General features: G+C 44.6%; 1 protein-coding gene across 2 annotated transcripts in view; it reads right to left on the bottom strand.

Moving 5' to 3' along the window:
* The window catches only part of LOC121531587 (synaptotagmin-7-like), a 117,318-nt gene that overhangs the window by 84,941 nt on the left and 8,831 nt on the right, over positions 1-23,546 (bottom strand). The window contains exon 2 of one of the 2 annotated variants that reach the window (XM_041836875.1): positions 15,011-15,151. The exons of the other annotated variant lie outside the window; for it this stretch is intronic. Within the exon in view, the coding sequence (XP_041692809.1) occupies positions 15,011-15,151 (141 nt within the window). The remainder of the gene's footprint in view (positions 1-15,010; positions 15,152-23,546) is intronic. 2 annotated transcript variants of the gene reach the window in all.

The following is a 23,546-nucleotide window of genomic DNA, read 5'->3' as shown; positions in this document are numbered from 1 at the left end:
AGAGAGAGAGAGACAGAGAGAGACAGGGTGGGGGAGAGAGAGAGAGATTGGGGGGAGAGAGCGATAGACGGGACTCACAGAGAAGCAGCACCGGAGGCATGGAAGGAAAAAAGGTAATGAATGAGATAAAAACTAGAGGAATAAAGAACAAATGAGGAGTTAGAAAGACAGACTAAAAATACAAAGGATACAAATACAACAAATATATGGCAAGGGGGAGAGGAGAGGAGAGGAGAGGAGAGGAGAGGAGAGGAGAGGAGAGGAGAGGAGAGGAGAGGAGAGGAGAGGAGAGGAGAGGAGAGATAGACTGAAGAGGAGAGGAGAGGAGAGATAGACTGAAGAGGAGAGGAGAGGAGAGGAGAGGAGAGGAGAGGAGAGATAGACTGAAGAGGGGAGGAGAGGAGAGATAGACTGAAGAGGAGAGGAGAGGAGAAGAGAGATAGACTGAAGAGGAGAGGAGAGGAGAGGGGAGGAGAAGAGAGATAGACTGAAGAGGGGAGGAGAGGAGAGATAGACTGAAGAGGAGAGGAGAGGAGAGGAGAGGGGAGATAGACTGAAGAGGAGAGGAGAGGAGAGATAGACTGAAGAGGAGAGGAGAGATAGACTGAAGAGGAGAGGAGAGATAGACTGAAGAGGAGAGGAGAGGAGAAGAGAGATAGACTGAAGAGGAGAGGAGAGGAGAGGGGAGGAGAAGAGAGATAGACTGAAGAGGGAAGGAGAGGAGAGATAGACTGAAAAGGAGAGGAGAGGAGAAGAGAGATAGACTGAAGAGGAGAGGAGAGGAGAAGAGAGATAGACTGAAGAGGGGAGGAGAGGAGAGATAGACTGAAGAGGAGAGGAGAGGGGAGATAGACTGAAGAGGAGAGGAGAGGAGAAGAGAGATAGACTGAAGAGGAGAGGAGAGGGGAGGAGAAGAGAGATAGACTGAAGAGGGGAGGAGAGGAGAGATAGACTGAAGAGGAGAGGAGAGGAGAGGGGAGATAGACTGAAGAGGAGAGGAGAGATAGACTGAAGAGGAGAGGAGAGATAGACTGAAGAGGAGAGGAGAGATAGACTGAAGAGGAGAGGAGAGATAGACTGAAGAGGAGAGGAGAGGAGAAGAGAGATAGACTGAAGAGGAGAGGAGAGGAGAGGGGAGGAGAAGAGAGATAGACTGAAGAGGGAAGGAGAGGAGAGATAGACTGAAGAGGAGAGGAGAGGAGAAGAGAGATAGACTGAAGAGGAGAGGAGAGGAGAAGAGAGATAGACTGAAGAGGGGAGGAGAGGAGAGATAGACTGAAGAGGAGAGGAGAGGGGAGATAGACTGAAGAGGAGAGGAGAGGAGAGGGGAGGAGAGGAGAGATAGACTGAAGAGGAGAGGAGAGGAGAGGGGAGGAGAGGAGAGATAGACTGAAGAGGAGAGGAGAGGGGAGGAGAGGAGAGATAGACTAAGATACTGGAGAAGAGGAGAACACTAACGCAGGATGCCAGATCATTAGTGTGTGTCTCAAACGGCACCCTAGTCCCTATATAGTGCACTACTTTTGACCAGAGGACCCTTTATTGAAGTGCACTATATAGGGAATAGTGTGCCATTTCAGACCCATTTACGATTTACGAGATCATTACATCTTTGCAACTAGAACACCTTTAGTACTGCTTTACGACTGCTTTACGACTGCTTTACGACTGCTTTACGACTGCTTTACGACTGCTTTAGCTTTACTACTTGTTTACATTTAGCTCATTTACCCTCTTCTACAGAGCGACTTACAGTCAGATAGCTAGGTGGGACCACCACATATCACAGTCAGTGCATTCATCTTCAGATAGCTAGGTGGGACAACCACATATCACAGTCAGTGCATTCATCTTCAGATAGCTAGGTGGGACCACCACATATCACAGTCAGTGCATTCATCTTCAGATAGCTAGGTGGGACAACCACATATCACAGTCAGTGCATTCATCTTCAGATAGCTAGGTGAGACAACCACATATCACAGTCAGTGCATTCATCTTCAGATAGCTAGGTGAGACAACCACATATTATTATTTTTTGTCATTTAGCAGACGCTCTTATAAATAAATAAAAATAAATTGGTCATTTAGCAGACGCTCTAATCCAGAGCGATTTACAGGAGCAATTAGGGTTAAGTGCCTTGCTCAAGGGCACATCGACAGATTTTTCACCTAGTCGGCTCGGGGATTAGAACCAGCGACCTTTCGGTTACTGGCACAACGCTCTTAACCACTAAGCTACCGGCCGCCCCACAGACATATCACAGTCACAGCTAGCAGCGATAGTCCAGACAGGAGATAACAGCTAGACAGGAGATAACAGCTAGACAGGAGATAACAGCTAGACAGGAGATAACAGCTAGACAGGAGATAACAGCTAGACAGGAGATAACAGCTAGACAGGAGATAACAGCTAGATTAATCCTTTACTATTAACCTATTAGATAACAGCTAGATTCATCCTTTACTATTAACCTATTAGATATTTTCTCCCCTACTGCCTGTTTTATCAGTCATCACATTGTCCTCCTGTGGTTTCCTTCACTGCCTGTTTTATCAGTCATCTCATTGTCCTCCTGTGGTCTCCTTTACTGGTCTAGGTCTTACCTGGCGCCGACGAAGATGGCGGCCTCGTGACTAGCTCTCAGGAAACATTGCGGTATTTTGTTTTATTATTTTATTTTTTTATGTAATATTCTTTACATTATTAGGTCAGAAAGTGTTTTGTATCATTACACTCAGCCGGGAAAAACTACTGGATATCAGAGCGGCGGTAACTCACCAGAACTACCAGCATTACGACCAGGAATACGACTTTCCCGAAGCAGATCCTTTGTTCGCTCTCCCCAGGGCAATTGAACTGATTCCAGAGGCCGACCCAAAACATTGCCGGTGGAGGAGAGGCACCCGGAGCGGCCTGCTGGTTCGACTTAGGAGATGCACACACCACTGCTTCCGAGTTTATTACTCGCTAATGTTCAGTCTCTGGATAATAAAGTTGAGGAGCTCAGGGCGAGGGTTGCTTTCCAGAGAGACATCAGGGATTGTAACATCCTCTGTTTCACGGAAACATGGCTCTCTGGGGATATTCTGTCGAAATCGGTCCAGCCAGTTGGGTTCTCAGTTCATCACGCAGACAGGAATAAAAAGCTCTCCGGGAAGCAGAAGGGCGGAGGTGTGTGTTTCATGATTAACAACTCATGGTGTAATTGTAGTAACATACAGGAACTCAAGTCCTTTTGTTCACCCGACCTAGAATACCTCACAATCAAATGCCGACCGTATTATCTCCCAAAATAATGTTATTCGGTTATAGTGACGGCCGTGTATATCCCCCCTCAAGCCGACACCACGATGGCCCTCAAAGAACTTCACTGGACCTTATGCAAACCTGAAACCACATATCCTGAAGCTGCATTTATTGTAGTGTGGTATCTGAGGAATTTATGACTTTGCTAATGGTTTCAAATGGTTTTAGAGGATGTTGACTCAGCTTAAAGGGAGCATCTGGGGAGTAGTTCTATAGGGGCACCCTAAAACAGAGGAAGTCTGTTAGGTGGAGTCCTGGGATTGGTCTGTAGGGGAAAACACCCATATTATGTTACATAGGGCATAGGATATAAATACTTGGTTAAAACAAAGGAGGACAGAATAATCATATTTGAGATTGGGCGGTTATTCTCCAGATATTCTGCAGATGTCTGTAAATTGAAGCTGTAACCCTTTGATATAATAAACCTTTATAATCAAAGTACAGTGTCAGCGGATTTCCTTGTTTTCACAGCATAATTAGCATTGTTTTCTCAACACCACATAATGGCGACAAGGTTGCGACAAGGTTGCGTGTTGCGTCTTTTCTCAGCGTTCCATTCATGGGCGCCGAGCTGACTCTAGCTCCAGAGTCCGGCAGATAAGGGTGAGTTTTCTCACTACTTTGGGCACTGGTCGGTTCGTGTGTCTGTGTGTGTGTGCGTTGAATGAATGCACCGTTAAGAACTTGCGTGTGTGCTTTGCTGTTATTTGCTGTGGGATAGGAGTCCGTTCTAAATTTGTTTGAGTTGCAAGCAACGCAAACAGGGGGGAGTGTGTATAGGGATATTTTGCTTGAATAAAATTCAAGAAGAATAGAATGAAGGAATAAGGCCAACGTAAATGTATACAAATTAGGCCATTGCGAATCTATGGAAGCCCTCTAATGAGGCGATCATTAGGATGGGCCGAAAATCCTAAAAGCACGTTAGGTGAATTTAGGTGAGTCCAGGGGGCTTGAGGTAGTGGTATATATATTCGGTTGCAAGTTACCGCTCAACATATGGTTGACGAATTATATGATTGATGTGACCGCTCATCGAATGTCCGCCGAACTCGTGGTAGCAGAAATTTAGGAACAATGGAATTGTACAATGGAGGTTGCATACTGCCTTAGGGGTCCATACGAATGGGATAAGCCTCTTAAACTGTATGTATGTATGTATGTATGTGTGTGTAGAAGAGAGTAGGATTTGTGTTCTATGGTTTGTGAGCTCTGTTAAGTGTTACTGTTTGTCTATGGGGGGTAAAAGAGAGGAAGTACAGCGGGACTGTTTACTTTCTGTTGTCTAGCTGGGAGAGAGCTGGGAGAGAGCTCCCTCCACTCTGAAATCGCACTGGTGAATGTACTACGCATGCGTGTGATTTTATGACTTTAGATTTACGTAGGGCAAATGTGCCACTCCTCTGCCTGCACTGAGTTGCTGGGAGACGCAGACTCAAAACAGACAGAGCGGACAGACAGGGAGTGGGGGAGATTTGAACACGAATGGAGAGTTCTGTTTGTTAAATAGGCTGTTGCTTAACGATGAAACTATTTGATTGAGATCTATTGAATTGATAAATGAGAGAGATATGTTGACGGATATTTATACTATTCTTGAGTTGTTTGCTTATTTCTTAGAGCGAATGTGACTAGAGGAGTATTGAATGGTTGAAATAACTCAGTGAGTGCATAAAATACTAAATGATTGTCTGTTTCTTTGTTCTTTTGTCATATGAGAGATAAGAAGGAGGAGACAGAGGGAGAGAGGAGGTGCTGACAAGTGCGTCATGCGACAGAGTCTGCTGCAACGGATCAAGTCAAATCAAGGCTAGTACTGTTCTATTTACAAAACTTACCTTCCCATAGAGGATATTTTGTGTGCCTAGCATATTTTATGTTATGACAATTTGACAAGGACTTGGCAACAGACTGATCAATTGATGTAATTAAGAATTGCATTTTGGAGTTTTTGTGCATGAGTGGGTTTGATTAGAGTTGAGTGGGAAATCGAGTACTGACATTATTCTGTAAAAATTAAGGTAATTGGGTGCTTATTAAGCAAGGGGTTTGTGAGTGCTGTAGTGTTGCTGGATTAGAGGTCTTTATTTTTTGGATTGCTCTGAAGTTGACTACTTTCATTTACTTTTCCTGATCGGATGTGGTAAGATTGCCACTAATCAATAATTTGGTAAAATAAAATAAAATAAAATGAATAAATGAGTAAATTGATTAATAAATTAATAAATAAATGCATTAATTAATTAATTTGGGGAAGAAAAAAAAAGAGGGAACTATAGGCTATATAGTCTAAATTAATGAAATAATTTACAATAAAGGAATATAAAATAGTTGTTACAAGGGGGAAAAAGGACATAACAAACTATGAAAGTAATTACTCCTGTTGATGTAGTAGAAAATAGTAATCCTCTAGTTAATGGTATTGCAAGGTTATCTGGAAAGGGAATAAACGTTGGCCTGACATTGAACAACCATGGCTAGTGGAAGGGACTCTTAACCCTGACGTCATCAACATGATGAAAGTGATTGAATAATAGAGAGAGGAAAAGCAGAAACGACCATAAAGATGAATCCAAAACTCCAAAAGTAGGAAGAAAACGAGATGTCTGGAAACTAAGGGTGGAGTGAGGTTCAGGAAGAGGGAACTTGAAGATGAAGAAGATGATGATGATGATGATGATGATCAGAGTGATTGAGAAGAGATCATGGGTGGATATGACTCTGTGATCAGAAGGAAGTTGGCAAGAGAGGAAAGAAGAAGGATACTAGAGATTTGATCTCTAGTATCCTTCTGTGCTAGCTAGCCAACGTTTAATTATTGCTGCGTTATGAAAGGAACTAGACACGGACACGAATTATCTGTTTAGTGTGTTAACACACTATTGGTAGTTTGTTGTAACCAAGTATTGGTGCTAAACCGTGTGTTATTGGATGCTAGCATGCTAGTTAGCTATGGCGTCATAGGATACGGTGCCCTGGGCGGTTTTCATGGAAGAATACTGTACCAAGTTAGCTAGCTGAATAAAGTAAGTTAGTCCATTCCTAGAAACATTGAACCGCTGTAGTTTACAACAATTATAATTTCTAAAGTGGAAGTTGGGAGAGTTTTATTCGGGTGGTTCAGTGAAACAATTATAGTTTCTGAGGTGGAAGTTGGGAGAGTTATATTTGGGAGTTGTGGTGAGGGAGGCCCCGCTCTCTCCTTTCCCAGATCTTTAGTTCATTTCATTCCGATCTCCTCTGCATTATTGTAGCCATCTGCTACAGCCTGTCAACTATGCCTCTGCCTATCCCTGTTCTCTCCTCTCCGCACAGGCTACACAAACGCCTCACACCGCGTGGCTGCTGCCTCTCTAACCTGGTGGTCCCTGCACGCACCACCCACCTGGAGTTCCAGGTCTCAGGCAGCCTCTGGAACTGCCGTTCTGCTGCCAACAAGGCAGAGTTCATCCCAGCCTATGCTACCCTCCAGTCCCTCGACTTCTTGGCGCTGACGGAAACATGGATTACCACTGAAAACACTGCTACTCCTACTGCTCTCTCCTCATCTGACCATGTGTTCTCGCATACCCCGAGAGCATCTGGTCAGCGGGGTGGTGGCACAGGAATCCTCATATCTCCCAAGTGGACATTCTCAATTTTTCCACTAACCCATCTGTCTATCTCCTCATTTGAATTCCATGCTGTCACAGTCACTAGCCCATTTAAGCTTAATGTCCTTGTCATCTATCGCCCTCCAGGTTCCCTTGGAGAGTTCATCAATGAGCTTGACACCTTGATAAGTTCCTTTCCTGAGGATGGCTCACCCCTCACAGTTCTGGGGGATTTCAACCTCCCTACGTCTACATTTGACTCATTTCTCTCTGCCTCCTTCTTTCCACTCCTCTCCTCTTTTGACCTCACCCTCTCACCGTCCCCCCCTACTCACAAGGCAGGCAATACGCTTGACCTCATCTTTACTAGATGCTGTTCTTCTACTAATCTCACTGCAACTTCCCTCCAAGTCTCCGACCACTACTTTGTATCCTTTTCTCTCTCGCTCTCCTCCAACACTACTCACTCTGCCCCTACACAGATGGTAATGCACCGCCGCAACCTTCGCTCTCTCTCTCCCGCTACTCTCTCCTCTTCCATCCTATCATCTCTTCCCTCTGCTCAATCATTCTCCCTCCAATCTCCTGATTCTGCCTCCTCAACCCTCCTCTCCTCCCTTTCTGCATCCTTTGACTCTCTATGTCCCCTATCCTCCCGGCTGGCTCGGTCCTCCCCTCCAGCTCCGTGGCTTGATGACTCATTGCGAGCTCACAGAACAGAGCTCCGGGCAGCTGAGCGGAAATGGAAGAAAACTAGACTCCCTGCGGACCTGGCATCTTTTCACTCCCTCCTCTCTACATTTTCTTCATCTGTTTCTGCTGCTAAGGCCACTTTCTACCACTCTAAATTCCAAGCATCTGCCTCTAACCCTAGGAAGCTCTTTGCCACATTCTCCTCCCTGCTGAATCCTCCCCCCCCCCCTCTTCCCTCTCTGTGGATGACTTCGTCAACCACTTTGAAAAGAAGGTTGACGACATCCGATCCTCGTTTGTTAAGTCAAATGACACTGCTGGTCCTGCTCACACTGCCCTACCCTATGCTTTGACTTCTTTCTCCCCTCTCTCTCCAGATAAAATCTTGCGACTTGTGACTGCAGGCCGCCCAACAACCTGCCTGCTTGACCCTATCCCCTCCTCTCTTCTCCAGACCATCTCCGGTGACCTTCTCCCCTACCTCACCTCGCTGATCAACTCATCCTTGACCGCTGGCTATGTCCCTTCCGTCTTCAAGAGAGCGAGAGTTGCACCCCTTCTCAAAAAACCAACACTCGATCCCTCTGATGTCAACAACTACAGACCAGTATCCCTTCTTTCTTTTCTTTCCAAAACTATTGAGCGTGCCGTCTTTAGCCAACTCTCTTGCTATCTCTCTCAGAATGACCTTCTTGATCCAAACCAGTCAGGTTTCAAGACTGGTCATTCAACTGAGACTGCTCTTCTCTGTGTCACGGAGGCTCTCCGCACTGCTAAAACTAACTCTCTCTCCTCTGCTCTTGTCCTTCTAGACCTGTCTGCTGCCTTTGATACTGTGAACCATCAGATCCTCCTCTCCACCCTCTCCGAGCTGGGCATCTCCGGCGCGGCTCACTCTTGGATTGCGTCCTACCTGACCGGTCGCTCCTACCAAGTGGCGTGGCGAGAAGCTGTCTCCGCACCACGTGCTCTCACCACTGGTGTCCCCCAGGGCTCAGTTCTAGGCCCTCTCCTATTCTCGCTATATACCAAGTCACTTGGCTCTGTCATATCCTCACATGGCCTCTCCTATCATTGCTATGCTGACGATACACAACTAATCTTCTCCTTTCCCCCTTCTGATAACCAGGTGGCGAATCGCATCTCTGCATGTCTGGCAGACATATCAGTATGGATGACGGATCACCACCTCAAGCTGAACCTTGGCAAGACGGAGCTGCTCTTCCTCCAGGGGAAGGACTGCCCGTTCCATGATCTCGCCATCATGGTTGACAACTCCGTTGTGTCCTCCTCCCAGAGTGCGAAGAGCCTTGGCGTGACCCTGGACAACACCCTGTCGTTCTCCGCTAACATCAAGGCGGTGACCCGATCCTGTAGGTTCATGCTCTACAACATTCGGAGAGTACGACCCTGCCTTACACAGGAAGCGGCACAGGTCCTAATCCAGGCACTTGTCATCTCCCGTCTGGATTACTGCAACTCGCTGTTGGCTGGGCTCCCTGCCTGTGCCATTAAACCCCTACAACTCATCCAGAATGCCGCAGCCCGTCTGGTGTTCAACCTTCCCAAGTTCTCTCACGTCACCCCGCTCCTCCACACACTCCACTGGCTTCCAGTTGAAGCTCGCATCTGTTACAAGACCATGGTGCTTGCCTATGGAGCTGTGAGGGGAACGGCACCTCCGTACCTTCAGGCTCTGATCAGTCCCTACACCCAAACGAGGGCATTGCGTTCATCCACCTCTGGCCTGCTGGCTCCCCTTCCTCTGCGGAAGCGTAGTTCCCGCTCAGCCCAGTCAAAACTGTTCACTGCTCTGGCACCCCAATGGTGGAACAAGCTCCCTCACGACGCCAGGACAGCGGAGTCACTCACCACCTTCCGGAGACATTTGAAACCCCACCTCTTTAAGGAATACCTGGGATAGGATAAAGTATCCTTCTACCCCCCCCTTTACTCCAACCCCCCAAAAAAAAAAAAAAAAAAACATTGTAAAGTGTTTATCCCACTGGCTATAAGGTGAATGCACCAATTTGTAAGTCGCTCTGGATAAGAGTGTCTGCTAAATGACGTAAATGTAAATGTAATGTAAATGAAGTTGGAGGAAGAAGAAGGATACTAGAGATTCGTTCTCTGAGGAAAGTGAAGATGGAGAAAGCAATGAAGATTTGGAGATTAAAGGTGCTTTATGTTCAAGAGGATTTTATCCTACAATGACTAGCAAAGAAGAAATAGAAAGAGATATAGACTGATGCGTATCATGCCTGGATAAGGGGAATAATTTAGAAGAAGACAACTGAAAGAACAACTCAAGAAGCTGAAGATACAGAAGAGAAGAAAAAACTGCTGAGAAAAGGATCCCAAGAATTGGAGAAAAAGTATACATTGAGGCCAAGGAAAGAGGGCACCAGTAAGAAGATGATGCAAGGTGATCATTCGAGGACAGAACTTAGAATATAAGCCTTTGAAGAATACCGATATGTCAACAACTGGAAAGAACAGGACCAAGAAACTCTCAGAAAACTTGATGAAATACAACTGGGGGAGAATAAGAAGGAGAAGAAAAGCTTTGGTTATGAAGAATCAGTGTGCACCAAATCAACAATCACTGCCACAGCTTCAACTGAACAAGGTCAAATGCAATTGTACCAGCCACAACTAGTGGTACAAGTTGTTTCATATCCATAGATAGTTTTTGGACTGAGAAAGAATTGGAGAGGAAGAGGACGAGAAGGCTTAGGAAGAGGAAGAGGAGGAAGATTTCAGCCATACTTTCAGCAATCTCCAGAAGTGTGTTATAGTTGTGGACAGGTTGGTGACTTTGCTGTGAGTGTAATGGGCCAGAAGGAAACACAAGAGGGAATTTTAGAGGAAGATACAGGAGCAAGTGAAGATCATCTGGAGGACAGGTGAACCCTTATAGGGACAAGGAGCAAGGATTCTAGGGGTGCCTAGAAGATCCGAAAGGGGGGTGTCAGCTGGTAGCACCAGTTAAGGGGAAAAAGATCCAACAATTGAGGTGAAAATAAACAATGGACTATGGGAAGTGATGATGGATAGCGGAAAGGCTTTTATCTGTGTTCAGCTTGAAGAGGTTACACATCTCACTATGTCAAAATTAACTAATTAGGATAGGGATTTGAGGGAGTAAAACAGTTGATTACTCTTAAGGAACCAATTGAGCTCTGCTATGAAAATTAGAAAATTACAATACCCATACTGGTATCAGAACATATACCTATTGCATTGTTGGGAAGAGATGCATTGTGTAAGTTGAACTGTACAATAAGATGTACACCAGACGGCTGTCTGGTTTTCTCGACACCACAGTAGCTAGGGATTTTAACAAAGCAAATTTGAGGACTAGGCTGCCGAAGTTCTATCAACATATCGACTGTTGTACTCAGGCTGCTAAAATACTCGACCATTGCTATTCGAACTTCCGGGATGCTTACAAGGCCCTCCCCCGCTCTCCTTTCGGCAAATCTGACCACAACTCCATTTTGCTCCTCCCTTCCTATAGCAAGCAAGCAAGCAATTCATACATCGAAGCAATTCAATGTGCTTTACAAAGACGTGTATCAAAAATAATGAAAACATCATAATAATAAAAATACAATAAAAAAATATAAAGATAAAAAGATAAAAAGATAAAAAATTAAAAATGGGATAAAAACATAGGAAGCTATAAGGCTAAACAGTGTGGTTAAGTTTAAGTGCTCAGTCGTAGGCACGTGAAAAGATAAGTGTTTTTAACCTGGATTTAAAAATGGATACGTTTGGGGCACATCTAAGATCTTCTGGTAGTTTATTCCAGTTGTGTACAGCATCAGTGCTAAACGCAGCTTCTCCATGTTTAGTTTGGGCTCTGGGCTCTACTAGCTGACCTGTGTTCATGGATCTAAGAGCCCTGCTCGTTTTATATTCTTCAAACATATCAGACATGTACTCGGGTCCTAAACCGTTCAAAGATTTATAAACCAAAAGCACCGCTTTGAAATCAATTCTGTAACTGACTGGAATGTAAAGATTTAAGAACCGGCAGAACTATAGGCAGAAACATTTAACCATGGCAAGGTGACTGGGAATATGGCAGAATACAAACCGTGCAGTTATCCCCTCTGCAAGGCAATCAAACAGGCAAAACGTCAGTATAGGGACAAACTGGAGTCGCAATTCAACGGCTCAGACATGAGATGTCTGTGGCAGGGTCTACAGACAATCACGGACTACAAAAGGAAATCCAGCCACATCGCGGATAATACAGTGCCACCGATGAGGCCCACTACCAAGGACTGTGGGCTCTCCTTCTCCGTGGCCGACGTGAGTAAGACTTTAAGCCTCGCAAGGCTCCCAGCCCAGACGGCATCCCTAGCCGAGTCCTCAGAGAATGCGCAGACCAGCTGGCTGGTGTGTTTACAGACATATTCAATCTCTCCCTATCCCAGTCTGCTGTCCCCACATGCTTCAAGATGGCCAGCATTGTTCCTGCACCCAAGAAAGCAAAGGTAACTGAACTAAATGACTATCGCCCCGTAGCACTCACCTCTGTCATCATGAAGTGATTTGAGAGACTAGTCAAGGATCATATCACCTCTACCTTACCTGTCACCCTGGACCCACTTCAATTTGCTTACCGCCCCAATAGATCCACAGACGGTGCAATCGCCATCACTCTGCACACTGCCCTATCCCATCTGGACAACAGGAATACCTATGTAAGAATGCTGTTCATTGACTATAGCTCAACATTCAACAGCATAGTACCCTCCAAGCTCATCATTAAGCTCGAGGCCCTGGGTCTGAACCCCGCCCTGTGCAACTGGGTCCTGGACTTCCTGACGGGCTGCCCCCAGGTGGTGAAGGTAGGAAACAACACCTCCACTTCGCTGATCCTCAACACTGGGGCCCCACAAGGGTGCGTGCTCAGTCCACTCCTGTACTCCCTGTTCACCCATGACTGCGTGGCCAAGCAAGCCTCCAACTCAATCATCATGTTTGCAGACGACACAACAGTAGTAGGCTTGATTACCAACAATGACGAGACAGTCTACAGGGAGGAGGTGAGGGCTCTGGGAGTGTGGTGCCAGGAAAATAACCTCTCTCTCAACTTCAACAAAACAAAGGAGATGATCGTGGAATTCAGGAAAAAGCAGAGGGTGCACCCCCCTATCCACATCGACGGGACAGCAGTGGAGAAGGTGGAAAGCTTAAAGTTCCTTGGCATACACGTCACTGACAAACTGAAATCGTCCACCCACACAGACAGTGTGGTGAAGAAGGCGCAACAGTGCCTCTTCAACCTCAGGAGGCTGAAGAAATTTGGCTTGGCACCTAAAACCCTCACAAACGTTTACATATGCACAATTGAGAGCATCCTGTCGGGCTGTATCACCGGCTGGTACGGCAACTGCACCGCCCACAACCGCAGGGCTCTCCAGAGGGTGGTGCGGACTGCACAACACATTAACGGGTGCAAACTACCCGCCCTCCAGGACACCTACAGCACCCAATGTCACAGGAAGGCCAAAAAAATCACCAAGGACATCTACCACCCTAGCCACTGCCTGTTACCCCGCTATCATCCAGAAGTACAGGTACAGGTGCATCCAGTACAGGTGCATCAAAGCTGGGACCGAGAGACTGAAAAACAGCTTCTAACTCAAGGCCATCAGAATGTTAAACAGCCATCACTAGTACATTAGAGGCTGCTGCCTGTAGACATAGACTGGAAATCACTGGCCACTTAAAAAAATTGAACACTAGTCACTTTAATAACGTTTACATATCTTGCATTACTCATCTCATCATATGTATATACTGTATTCTATAATATAATATTCTACTGTATCTTAGTCCATGCCACTCTGTCATTGCTCGTCCATATATGTATATATTCTTAATTCCATTCCTTACTTAGATTTGTGTGTATTGGGTATATGTTGTGAAATTGTTAGATATTACTTGTTAGATATTACTGCACTGTCGGAGCTAGAAGCACAAGCATTTCGCTACACCCGCAATAACATCTGCTAAACACGTGTATGTGACAAATAAAATTCGATTTGATTTGGTTGTTTTTTGAGTCATCTTATTGTCCTTCTGGGGTCTCCTTGACTGGCTGTTTTATCAGTCATCTCATTGTCCTGATGTGATTTACATTTACATTTACGTCATTTAGCAGACGCTCTTATCCAGAGCGACTTACAAATTGGTGCATTCACATTATAGCCAGTGGGATAACCACTTTACCCTATCCCAGGTATTCCTTAAAGAGGTGAGTTTCAAATGTCTCCGGAAGGTGGTGAGTGACTCTGCTGTCCTGGCGTCGTGAGGGAGCTTGTTCCACCATTGGGGTGCCAGAGCAGCAAACAGTTTTGACTGGGCTGAGCGGGAACTGTGCTTCCGCAGAGGTAGGGGAGCCAGCAGGCCAGAGGTGGATGAGCGCAATGCCCTCGTTTGGGTGTAGGGACTGATCAGAGCCTGAAGGTACGGAGGTGCCGTTCCCCTCACAGCTCCGTAGGCAAGCACCATGGTCTTGTAGCAGATGCGAGCTTCTACTGGAAGCCAGTGGAGTGTGCGGAGGAGCGGGGTGACGTGAGAGAACTTGGGAAGGTTGAACACCAGACTGGCTGTTCTATCAGTCATCTCATTGTCCTTTGCTCTCACAAGTTCTCACAATGAAACAGCATAACGTATGTAATGTCAAGACAATACCTCTAGATTGGTTCTAGCGGTAGACAGCCTTGGTTGGAAACCCTACCATCTCTCACGGTCTCATATCAGAATTAGACGTTCATCCATGTTTCTCAAACGTAAAATTTGTTCCAAAGTCATATTTCGATGTGTATAAGGTTAAGTTCAGGCATTAACTCTGAATTTCTAAGGTTAGGCTTAAAACAAAAAATATCAAGAACAACTTTCTATCGCTGGATTCAAACTTGCAACCTTTGGAATCAGAGGCACATCTGCCATCCCTGTCCACAACTTAAACCTACTCGAAGGTAACAGCGCTCACTGTTACCCCCTAGTGGCCGGTTTCCATATCATCTCTTGACGTCCTCAGACATGGATGGACATCGAATACTGACTTGTATTAAGGGTGACCTGACTGTGGAAATCAACATACTCAGCGCACCGCAAACCCAGTTACATCCGTAATAACAGATCTGCTATCTACCAACTAGAAACACAAACCGCCTGTCCTTGTCTCTCTCACACAACCAAATAGTTCACGTCATTTAATTTCCACCCCAATTCTCTCTCTCTCACACACGCACACGCACGCACACACACACACGCACACGCACGTGCACACGCACACGCATGCACACACACTTCTCTCTCATGTACACACATAGCTCTCTGTCATACATCTCACACATAAACACCTCTCTCACACTGTGACTGGTACCTCTTGTCAGGTGGAGGAGGAAGTGCTTCCTGATTGGCTGGTGGTGCTTCCTGCATGGAGGTGATTGGATCAGGGATATTGGCAAAGTCATCTTGCTCAGCCAAACCAATAGCCAAAGACAGAACCACAATCTTCCCTTCTCTGGCCAGCCGGAACACAGTGGAAATAAGTGGAAAACAAAGAGAGACAGAGAGAGAGAGAGAGAGAGAGAGAGAGAGAGAGAGAGAGAGAGAGAGAGAGAGAGAGAGAGAGAGAGAGAGAGAGAGAGGCACGTGGAAGAGGCAAAGAAAATAAAATAATCGAGGAAGAGGAATCAGGAGACAAGGAGCGAGGGAAGAGAACGAGAAGATAGACAGGTCATAAACAGGTCATAGACAGGTCAAAGACAGGTCATAGACAGGTCATAGACAGGTCATAAACAGGTCATAGACAGGTCAAAGACAGGTCATAAACAGGTCATAGACAGGTCATAAACAGGTCATAGACAGGTCATAGACAGGTCATAAACAGGTCATAAACAGGTCATAAACAGGTCATAGACAGGTCATAGACAGGTCACAAACAGGTCATAGACAGGTCATAGACAGGTCATAAACAGGTCATAAACAGGTCATAAACAGGTCATAGACAGGTCATAGACAGGTCACAAACAGGTCATAGACAGGTCATAGACAGGTCATAAACAGGTCATAAACAGGTCATAGACAGGTCACAAACAGGTCATAGACAGGTCATAGACAGGTCATAAACCGGTCATAGACAGGTCATAGACAGGTCACAAACAGGTCATAGACTTGTCATAAACAGGTCATAGACAGGTCATAAACAGGTCATAGACAGGTCATGGACAGGTCATAGACAGGTCATGGACAGGTCATAAACAGGTCATAAACAGGTCATAAACAAGTCATAGACAGTAAACAATTCTACCCTAGACGGCTATTGTGTAAACAAACGTTAGTCAATGGGCAATGGCTGCCATATGATTAAAGTCAATTAAGCCTTGTGCACACTGGCAGTTTGAAGTGACTCAAATCCTATTTTTTTGCACATCTGTTTCGAATCAGTTCTTTTTCCTGCAGTCTGAACCGCCAAAAAGCACATTGAATCGAATTTTTCAAACCACATTTGAAGGTGATTTCAAATCAGATAAAAATTGGATTCCTGGCCATGTTATTATTATGTTACTTCAAACCGTCAGATCTGATTTATTTGCCCTCAAGTGGTTTTTAGACTGTTATTTGGCATATCTTGTTGCTTGCTAGCTACCCTGTTGACAGTTTGACAAGAACATGTGGTAGCTTACTAGCTTGTTAATTGTTTACAAAAGTTGGATCAGCTTATCCTTTGAGGCTTTAAAAGTGTTCTTACAATGATTTTGAACATTTAAAAATCTGCAAAACGTCCATGGCAGACGTTGTTGTCACCTTAGCTTGCTACACAACTTCTGAGTGACAGGAGGCGCGAGCACCACCACCAATCAGCCTACAGACTGCTCACACACCCGTCATTACTATGGCAACTAGCGTAGCCATGTCAGCAAATGACTGCTGTCTGAACACAAAACAAATCTGATTTGGTCACTTGTAACTTTCTGTTTGGACAGTCAGTATTTCCAAAACGGATTTGAAAAACTAAACTGATTTGAGCATTAAGGCCTGCAGTGTGAACAAGGCTTTAGTCCCCAGAGCGCTGTATCTAATCCAGGGAAGGATATTACAACAGGATCCTGCTGTATAAAAGGTGCAGCTAGTTTAATGTGTTAATTCCAATAGATTAATGCTTTGATACAGTCATACTTGTTATATATTCTACTGTCAAAGGCTGCTAATTACCTAGCCATTGATTCTGTGATACAGTCATACTTGTTATATATTCTACTGTCAAAGGCTGCTAATTACCTAGCCATTGATTCTGTGGTAATGACTGTGGTATTCTACACATCATAAACACAGATACTGGCATATACACGCAGACAAAGACACACACACACACACACACACACACACACACACACACACACACACACACACACACACACACACACATACACACACAAACACCAGTGGAGGCTCCTCAGAGGAGGAAGGGGAGGACCATCCTCCTCAGTGAATTTCATAAAAATAATAAAACATAAAACAATACTAAATATATTAACATGTCACCAAATAATTGATTAAAACACACTGTTTTGCAATGATGGTAGCCTCAACAGCGCTCTGAAGGGTAGCACCATGGTGTAGCCGGAGGACAGCTAGTTTGCGTCCTCCTCTGGGTACATTGACTTCAATACAAAACCTAGGAGGCTCATGGTTCTCACCCCCATCCACAGACTTACACAGTAATTATGACAACTTCCGGAGGACGTCCTCCAACCTATCAGAGCTCTTGCAGCGTGAACTGACATGTTGTCCACTCAATCAAAGGATCAGATAATTAATATAGTACTGAAAGCATAAGCTACAGCTAGTTAGCACTGCAGTGTGGTGAGAAGTTGTCTCAAAGAGAGAGAAAGACAATAGTTGAACAGTTTTGAACAAATTAACTTCTTAAAAAATTATGGAGGAGAGAGAGAGAGAGAGAGAGAGAGAGAGAGAGAGAGAGAGAGAGAGAGAGAGAGAGAGAGAGAGAGAGAGAGAGAGAGAGATATTTCACTATATTAGCCTACTCAAACACCCGGCTCAAACAGAGAGGGATGCTATGTTAGCCAGCTGGCTATGGCTATCAAAGTCTTCCAAGTCAGGGTTAGCTTTCGGTTTTATTAATTTATTGCCATCGGGGCCCGCCGGTGTAACTGCAAAACTGCTTGCTGACTGCATAATTGTAGCGGGTTTACTAACACGTTAGTTCTAGTAGCTATGTTGACTATGATGTTAGCTAATATGGTGACAACGATGTAGGCTGTGTGTAGCGGTTAGCGGTTATATTAAGGTTTGGATTGGAAAATGTTTTTTGCCTGGTTACAGACAGCTGATGTGTTGAGCACTGAAGTCCACAAGCGAAGGGAAAAGGTGAGAGGATGAGAGCGCGTAGATGCGAGAAGGAATTATACAACAAACAAAATGATCATGCTGTTTGTATGTGGCTGCTATGAAAGTGAGCTGTGTTTGCGTGTGATCAGGGGTGTATTCATTCTGCCGATTCTGTTGAAAAACATTTCTTAAATGGAAGCAAACGGAATGACACGGGGATAAATATACCTGAATTTGTCCAATAGAAACTCTCGTTTGCAACTGTTGGACTAATGATTACACCCTAGATCAGCTAGATGCAGGCAAGAGTGTGCAAGGCGGTATTGAATGTGTCACTTTCTGTCACCTTGATTACTCACATTTTTCTCTCTTTCATAGGCTAGGTTGTAGCAACCTCATGATGGGTAGAGGGAAACATTTGAGTATCATGTAGCAGCCTAGACCTATGGATGTTACATTGAGCTGGGTGAATGGAATATGAATGACAGCCATCCATTATGCTGTAATAGAAATAAGGCCATGCTGATAGAAAATATATATTCGTCCTCCCACATCTTAAACGTCACCAACCGCCACTGACACACACACACACAGATGCACATCCACACGACACGTGTAGACACACACACACTCACACACTGGAATGCAAACACACATACAAGCACACACACGCATGCACACACGCTGTAGTCATTTATTTGGTCATTTAATCTCTGCCTTCTCAAGATGCACCTTTCTACCCAGCAACTCTCTCTCTCTTTCTTTCTCTGTCTCTTCCTCTCTATCTGAAATCCTTCTCCCTCCATCCATCTCTCTCTCTTTCTCTCTCTTCCTCTCTCTCTCAATCCATCTCTCTCTCTGTTTCTTTCTCTGTCTCTTCCTTTCTCTCTCAAATCCTCTCTCTCCATCCATCTCTCTCTCTGTTTCTTTCTCTGTCTCTTCCTTTCTCTCTCAAATCCTCTCTCTCCATCCATCTCTCTCTGTTTCTTTCTCTGTCTCTTCCTTTCTCTCTCAAATCCTTCTCTCTCTCCATCCCTCTCTCTCCATCCCTCTCTCTTTCATCCAGAGTTGTTGAGGGATCATTAAGCCTCATTAAGAAGATCTGGACTAATTGTTTCTATTTGAGTGTCACAGTTTCCTGAGGTGCTTGGCGGGTGTCAACGTTTTCTGGGTTACCTCTCTCTCTCTCTCTCTCTCTCTCTCTCTCTCTCTCTCTCTCTCTCTCTCTCTCTCTCTCTCTCTCTCTCTCTCTCTCTCTCTCTCTCTCTCTCTCTCTCTGTCTCTCTCTCTCTCTCTCTCTGTCTCTCTTTCTCTCTCTCCTTCCCTCTCTCTCTCTCTCTCTCTCACGTCTCTTTCTCGCTCTCCTTCCCTCTCTCTCTCTCTCTCTCTCATGTCTCTTTCTCTCTCTCCTTCCTTCCCTCTCTCTCTCCTTCCCTCTCTCTCTCCTTCCCTCTCCTTCCCTCTCTCTCTCCTTCCCCCTCTCTCCCTCTCCCTCTCCTTCCCTGTCCTACATCACTACAAACAGAGTTACACTTAGGACTTAACCAGCTCTCATCACTCCTCCACCCTCTCTGCTCTCATCACCTTGTTTGGGAATAAAAAGCCTTTTATTCTGTCTCATTTAGTTTGCCCTTTCTTCGTACTCCATATTATAGGGTGGTGTGGGTCTTCATACTCCATATTATAGGGTGGTGTGGATCCTCATACTCCATATTATAGGGTGGTGTGGGTCCTCATACTCCATATTATAGGTGGTGTGGATCCTCATACTCCATATTATAGGTGGTGTGGATCCTCATACTCCATATTATAGGGTGGTGTGGATCCTCATACTCCATATTATAGGGTGGTGTGGGTCCTCATACTCCATATTATAGGTGGTGTGGATCCTCATACTCCATATTATAGGTGGTGTGGATCCTCATACTCCATATTATAGGGTGGTGTGGATCCTCATACTCCATATTATAGGGTGGTGTGGGTCTTCATACTCCATATTATAGGGTGGTGTGGGTCTTCATACTCCATATTATAGGGTGGTGTGGGTCTTCATACTCCATATTATAGGGTGGTGTGGATCCTCATACTCCATATTATAGGGTGGTGTGGGTCCTCATACTCCATATTATAGGGTGGTGTGGGTCTTCATACTCCATATTATAGGGTGGTGTGGATCCTCATACTCCATATTATAGGGTGGTGTGGGTCCTCATACTCCATATTATAGGGTGGTGTGGGGGCTCATACTCCATATTATAGGGTGGTGTGGATCCTCATACTCCATATTATAGGGTGGTGTGGGTCTTCATACTCCATATTATAGGGTGGTGTGGGTCCTCATACTCCATATTATAGGGTGGTGTGGATCCTCATACTCCATATTATAGGGTGGTGTGGATCCTCATACTCCATATTATAGGGTGGTGTGGATCCTCATACTCTATATTATAGGGTGGTGTGGGTCTTCATACTCCATATTATAGGGTGGTGTGGGTTCTCATACTCCATATTATAGGGTGGTGTGGATCCTCATACTCCATATTATAGGGTGGTGTGGGTCCTCATGCTCCATATTATAGGGTGGTGTGGATCCTCATACTCCATATTATAGGGTGGTGTGGGTCCTCATACTCCATATTATAGGGTGGTGTGGATCCTCATACTCCATATTATAGGGTGGTGTGGGTCCTCATACTCCATATTATAGGGTGGTGTGGGTCTATATTTTGCGTTGACCTTTTCTTGGGCACTTGGTGGGTGTCTTGTAGGACCCATTTGTCCTGTTTCAGTGGACACCCCCCGTAGGTGTTTTTCAGAACCCCTTCGAAAACCCACCTGTTTCGTTTTGGTTGTTGTTAGGGACTCTTTGTTCATTTCCCCTTCTGTTTAAGCGACAATTTGTTGTTGTTTTCTTGTTGGGGATTAAAATGGATGTTATTTTCTGTCAACGAGCTACACTAAATACTCTTTAATATCAAAGTGAAAGAAAAAATTCTAACATTTAGCTAATAGCTTGATGAGGTAAATATTCACCCCCCTGAGTCAATACATGTTAGAAACACCTTTGGCAGCGATTACAGCTGTGAGTATTTCTGGGTAAGTCTCTAAGAGCTTTGCACACCTGGATTGTGCAATATTTTTTTCCATTATTCTTTTTTTTAATTCTTCAAGCTCTGTCACAGTGTCAAGTCTTGCCATATGTTTTCTAGCAGATTTCAGTCTAAACTGTAACTCGGCCACTCAGGAACATTCACTGTCTTCTTGGTAAGCAACTCCAGTGTAGATTTGGCCTTGTGTTGTAGGTTCTTGTCCTTTTGAAAGGTGAATTCATCTGCACCTCCATTCTTTAACATGTGTGTTAAAGGGACATTTCACCCGCTAGACACTATTTGGGGTGTTTCCCCAGTCTCCCTACATCATTATGAGTGACGAGAGGGTGTTTCTGGCATAATTATGCATATAGCTGTATTTTTTAACTTTCACGCCGGGAGAGCTCAACCAACGACGTCATTGGTTTATTGAGCCTGCTGTCTGATTTAAAATTAATGGAGTCATGTTTGGTAGCAATTATTGTGGCCTCAGTATTTAGCCGATTTTGCACGATCACGCTAGCAGCGAATAGATATGGTCGTCCATGTTCAATAGAGCCATTGGACTCTACGACATTCCCATCCGACAGGACATTGTAAATACTTGAAATGTTTCTTGAATACAAACCGTGTCTAGTTATTTACTATATATCCACAGACTAATCTACTGTTTTATTAAAACATGTTTAGCAGTAAGACTGAAGCTAGTTTATCCCAAAACATTTAATGAATATCACAATGAATTGATCCAGTAGTTGAAGTCAACACTCTATTGGTTTCTGATGCAGTTGGAATCATTTAGTCACATGTCAGTACACTTGTAAAACATATGATATAAAAACACCACTATATACATATGTACACCAGCTAGCAATATCTACACCACAATGCAGCTGTGACCATACTAGGCATTATATATTATACTACAACATCAGTCTAACTGAATATGGATGTTGTGTTGGTTGAATGTTCCAGGCAGGTTCCAGAATGTTCTTCAGCTGGTGAACCTCTTCTTGAGTTGGGTGATTGGCAGCTAGTTTAGCAGGTTTTGGCGCTGTGGCGACATTGGCAGGGATGTTGGGTTTGGGGGGGGGTGTGACTCTGGCTCCTTATAGACAACCGTCTGGTCCTTTCTGCACTCCACAGCCAGGGGGACAAGCCTCTCCTACACTTTCTTCACCACCTACTGCTTTGATTATTTTTGTTTTGTTATTTAGCAGACGCTCTTATCCAGAGCGACTTACAGGAGCAATTAGGGTTAAGTGCCTTGCTCAAGGGCACATCAACAGATTTTTCACCTAGTCGGCTCGGGGATTAGAACCAGCGACCTTTCGGTTACTGGCACAACGCTCTTAACCACTAAGCTACCTGCCGCCCTTTATCTCTTGCAGAAGATTTGTTTGTACTGCAAGTCTCCTGGAAAGACATGGAGACTGATCATGATGATGTGTAGAACATGAAGACTGATCATGAGGATGTGTAGAACATGAAGACTGATCATGAGGATGTGTAGAACATGAAGACTGATCATGAGGATGTGTAAAACATGAAGACTGATCATGAGGATGTGTAGAACATGAAGACTGATCATGAGGATGTGTAGAACATGAAGACTGATCATGAGGATGTGTAGAACATGAAGACTGATCATGAGGATGTGTAGAACATGAAGACTGATCAAGAGGATGTGTAGAACATGAAGACTGATCATGAGGATGTGTAGAACATGAAGACTGATCATGAGGATGTGTAGAACATGTAGACTGATCATGAGGATGTGTAGAACATGAAGACTGATCCTGAGGATGTGTAGAACATGGAGACTGATCATGAGGATGTGTAGAACATGGAGACTGATCCTGAGGATGTGTAGAACATGAAGACTGATCCTGAGGATGTGTAGAACATGAAGACTGATCATGAGGATGTGTAGAACATGAAGACTGATCATGAGGATGTGTAGAACATGAAGACTGATCATGAGGATGTGTAAAACATGAAGACTGATCATGAGGATGTGTAGAACATGAAGACTGATCATGAGGATGTGTAGAACATGAAGACTGATCATGAGGATGTGTAGAACATGAAGACTGATCATGAGGATGTGTAGAACATGAAGACTGATCAAGAGGATGTGTAGAACATGAAGACTGATCATGAGGATGTGTAGAACATGAAGACTGATCATGAGGATGTGTAGAACATGTAGACTGATCATGAGGATGTGTAGAACATGAAGACTGATCCTGAGGATGTGTAGAACATGGAGACTGATCATGAGGATGTGTAGAACATGGAGACTGATCCTGAGGATGTGTAGAACATGAAGACTGATCATGAGGATGTGTAGAACATGAAGACTGATCATGAGGATGTGTAACCATACAATAAACCGTGTTCATCTGTAAACCAAAAAAGGGTGCAGTAGACTGGTATGTGTTTGACTTGACAACAGTCTAGTTGTGTATTGTT

This window comes from Coregonus clupeaformis, chromosome 19 (genome assembly GCF_020615455.1).
Source record: "Coregonus clupeaformis isolate EN_2021a chromosome 19, ASM2061545v1, whole genome shotgun sequence".
NCBI lineage: Eukaryota > Metazoa > Chordata > Actinopteri > Salmoniformes > Salmonidae > Coregonus > Coregonus clupeaformis.
Note: the sequence above shows the minus strand (reverse complement) of the source record. Positions and strands in the feature narration are given on the sequence as shown.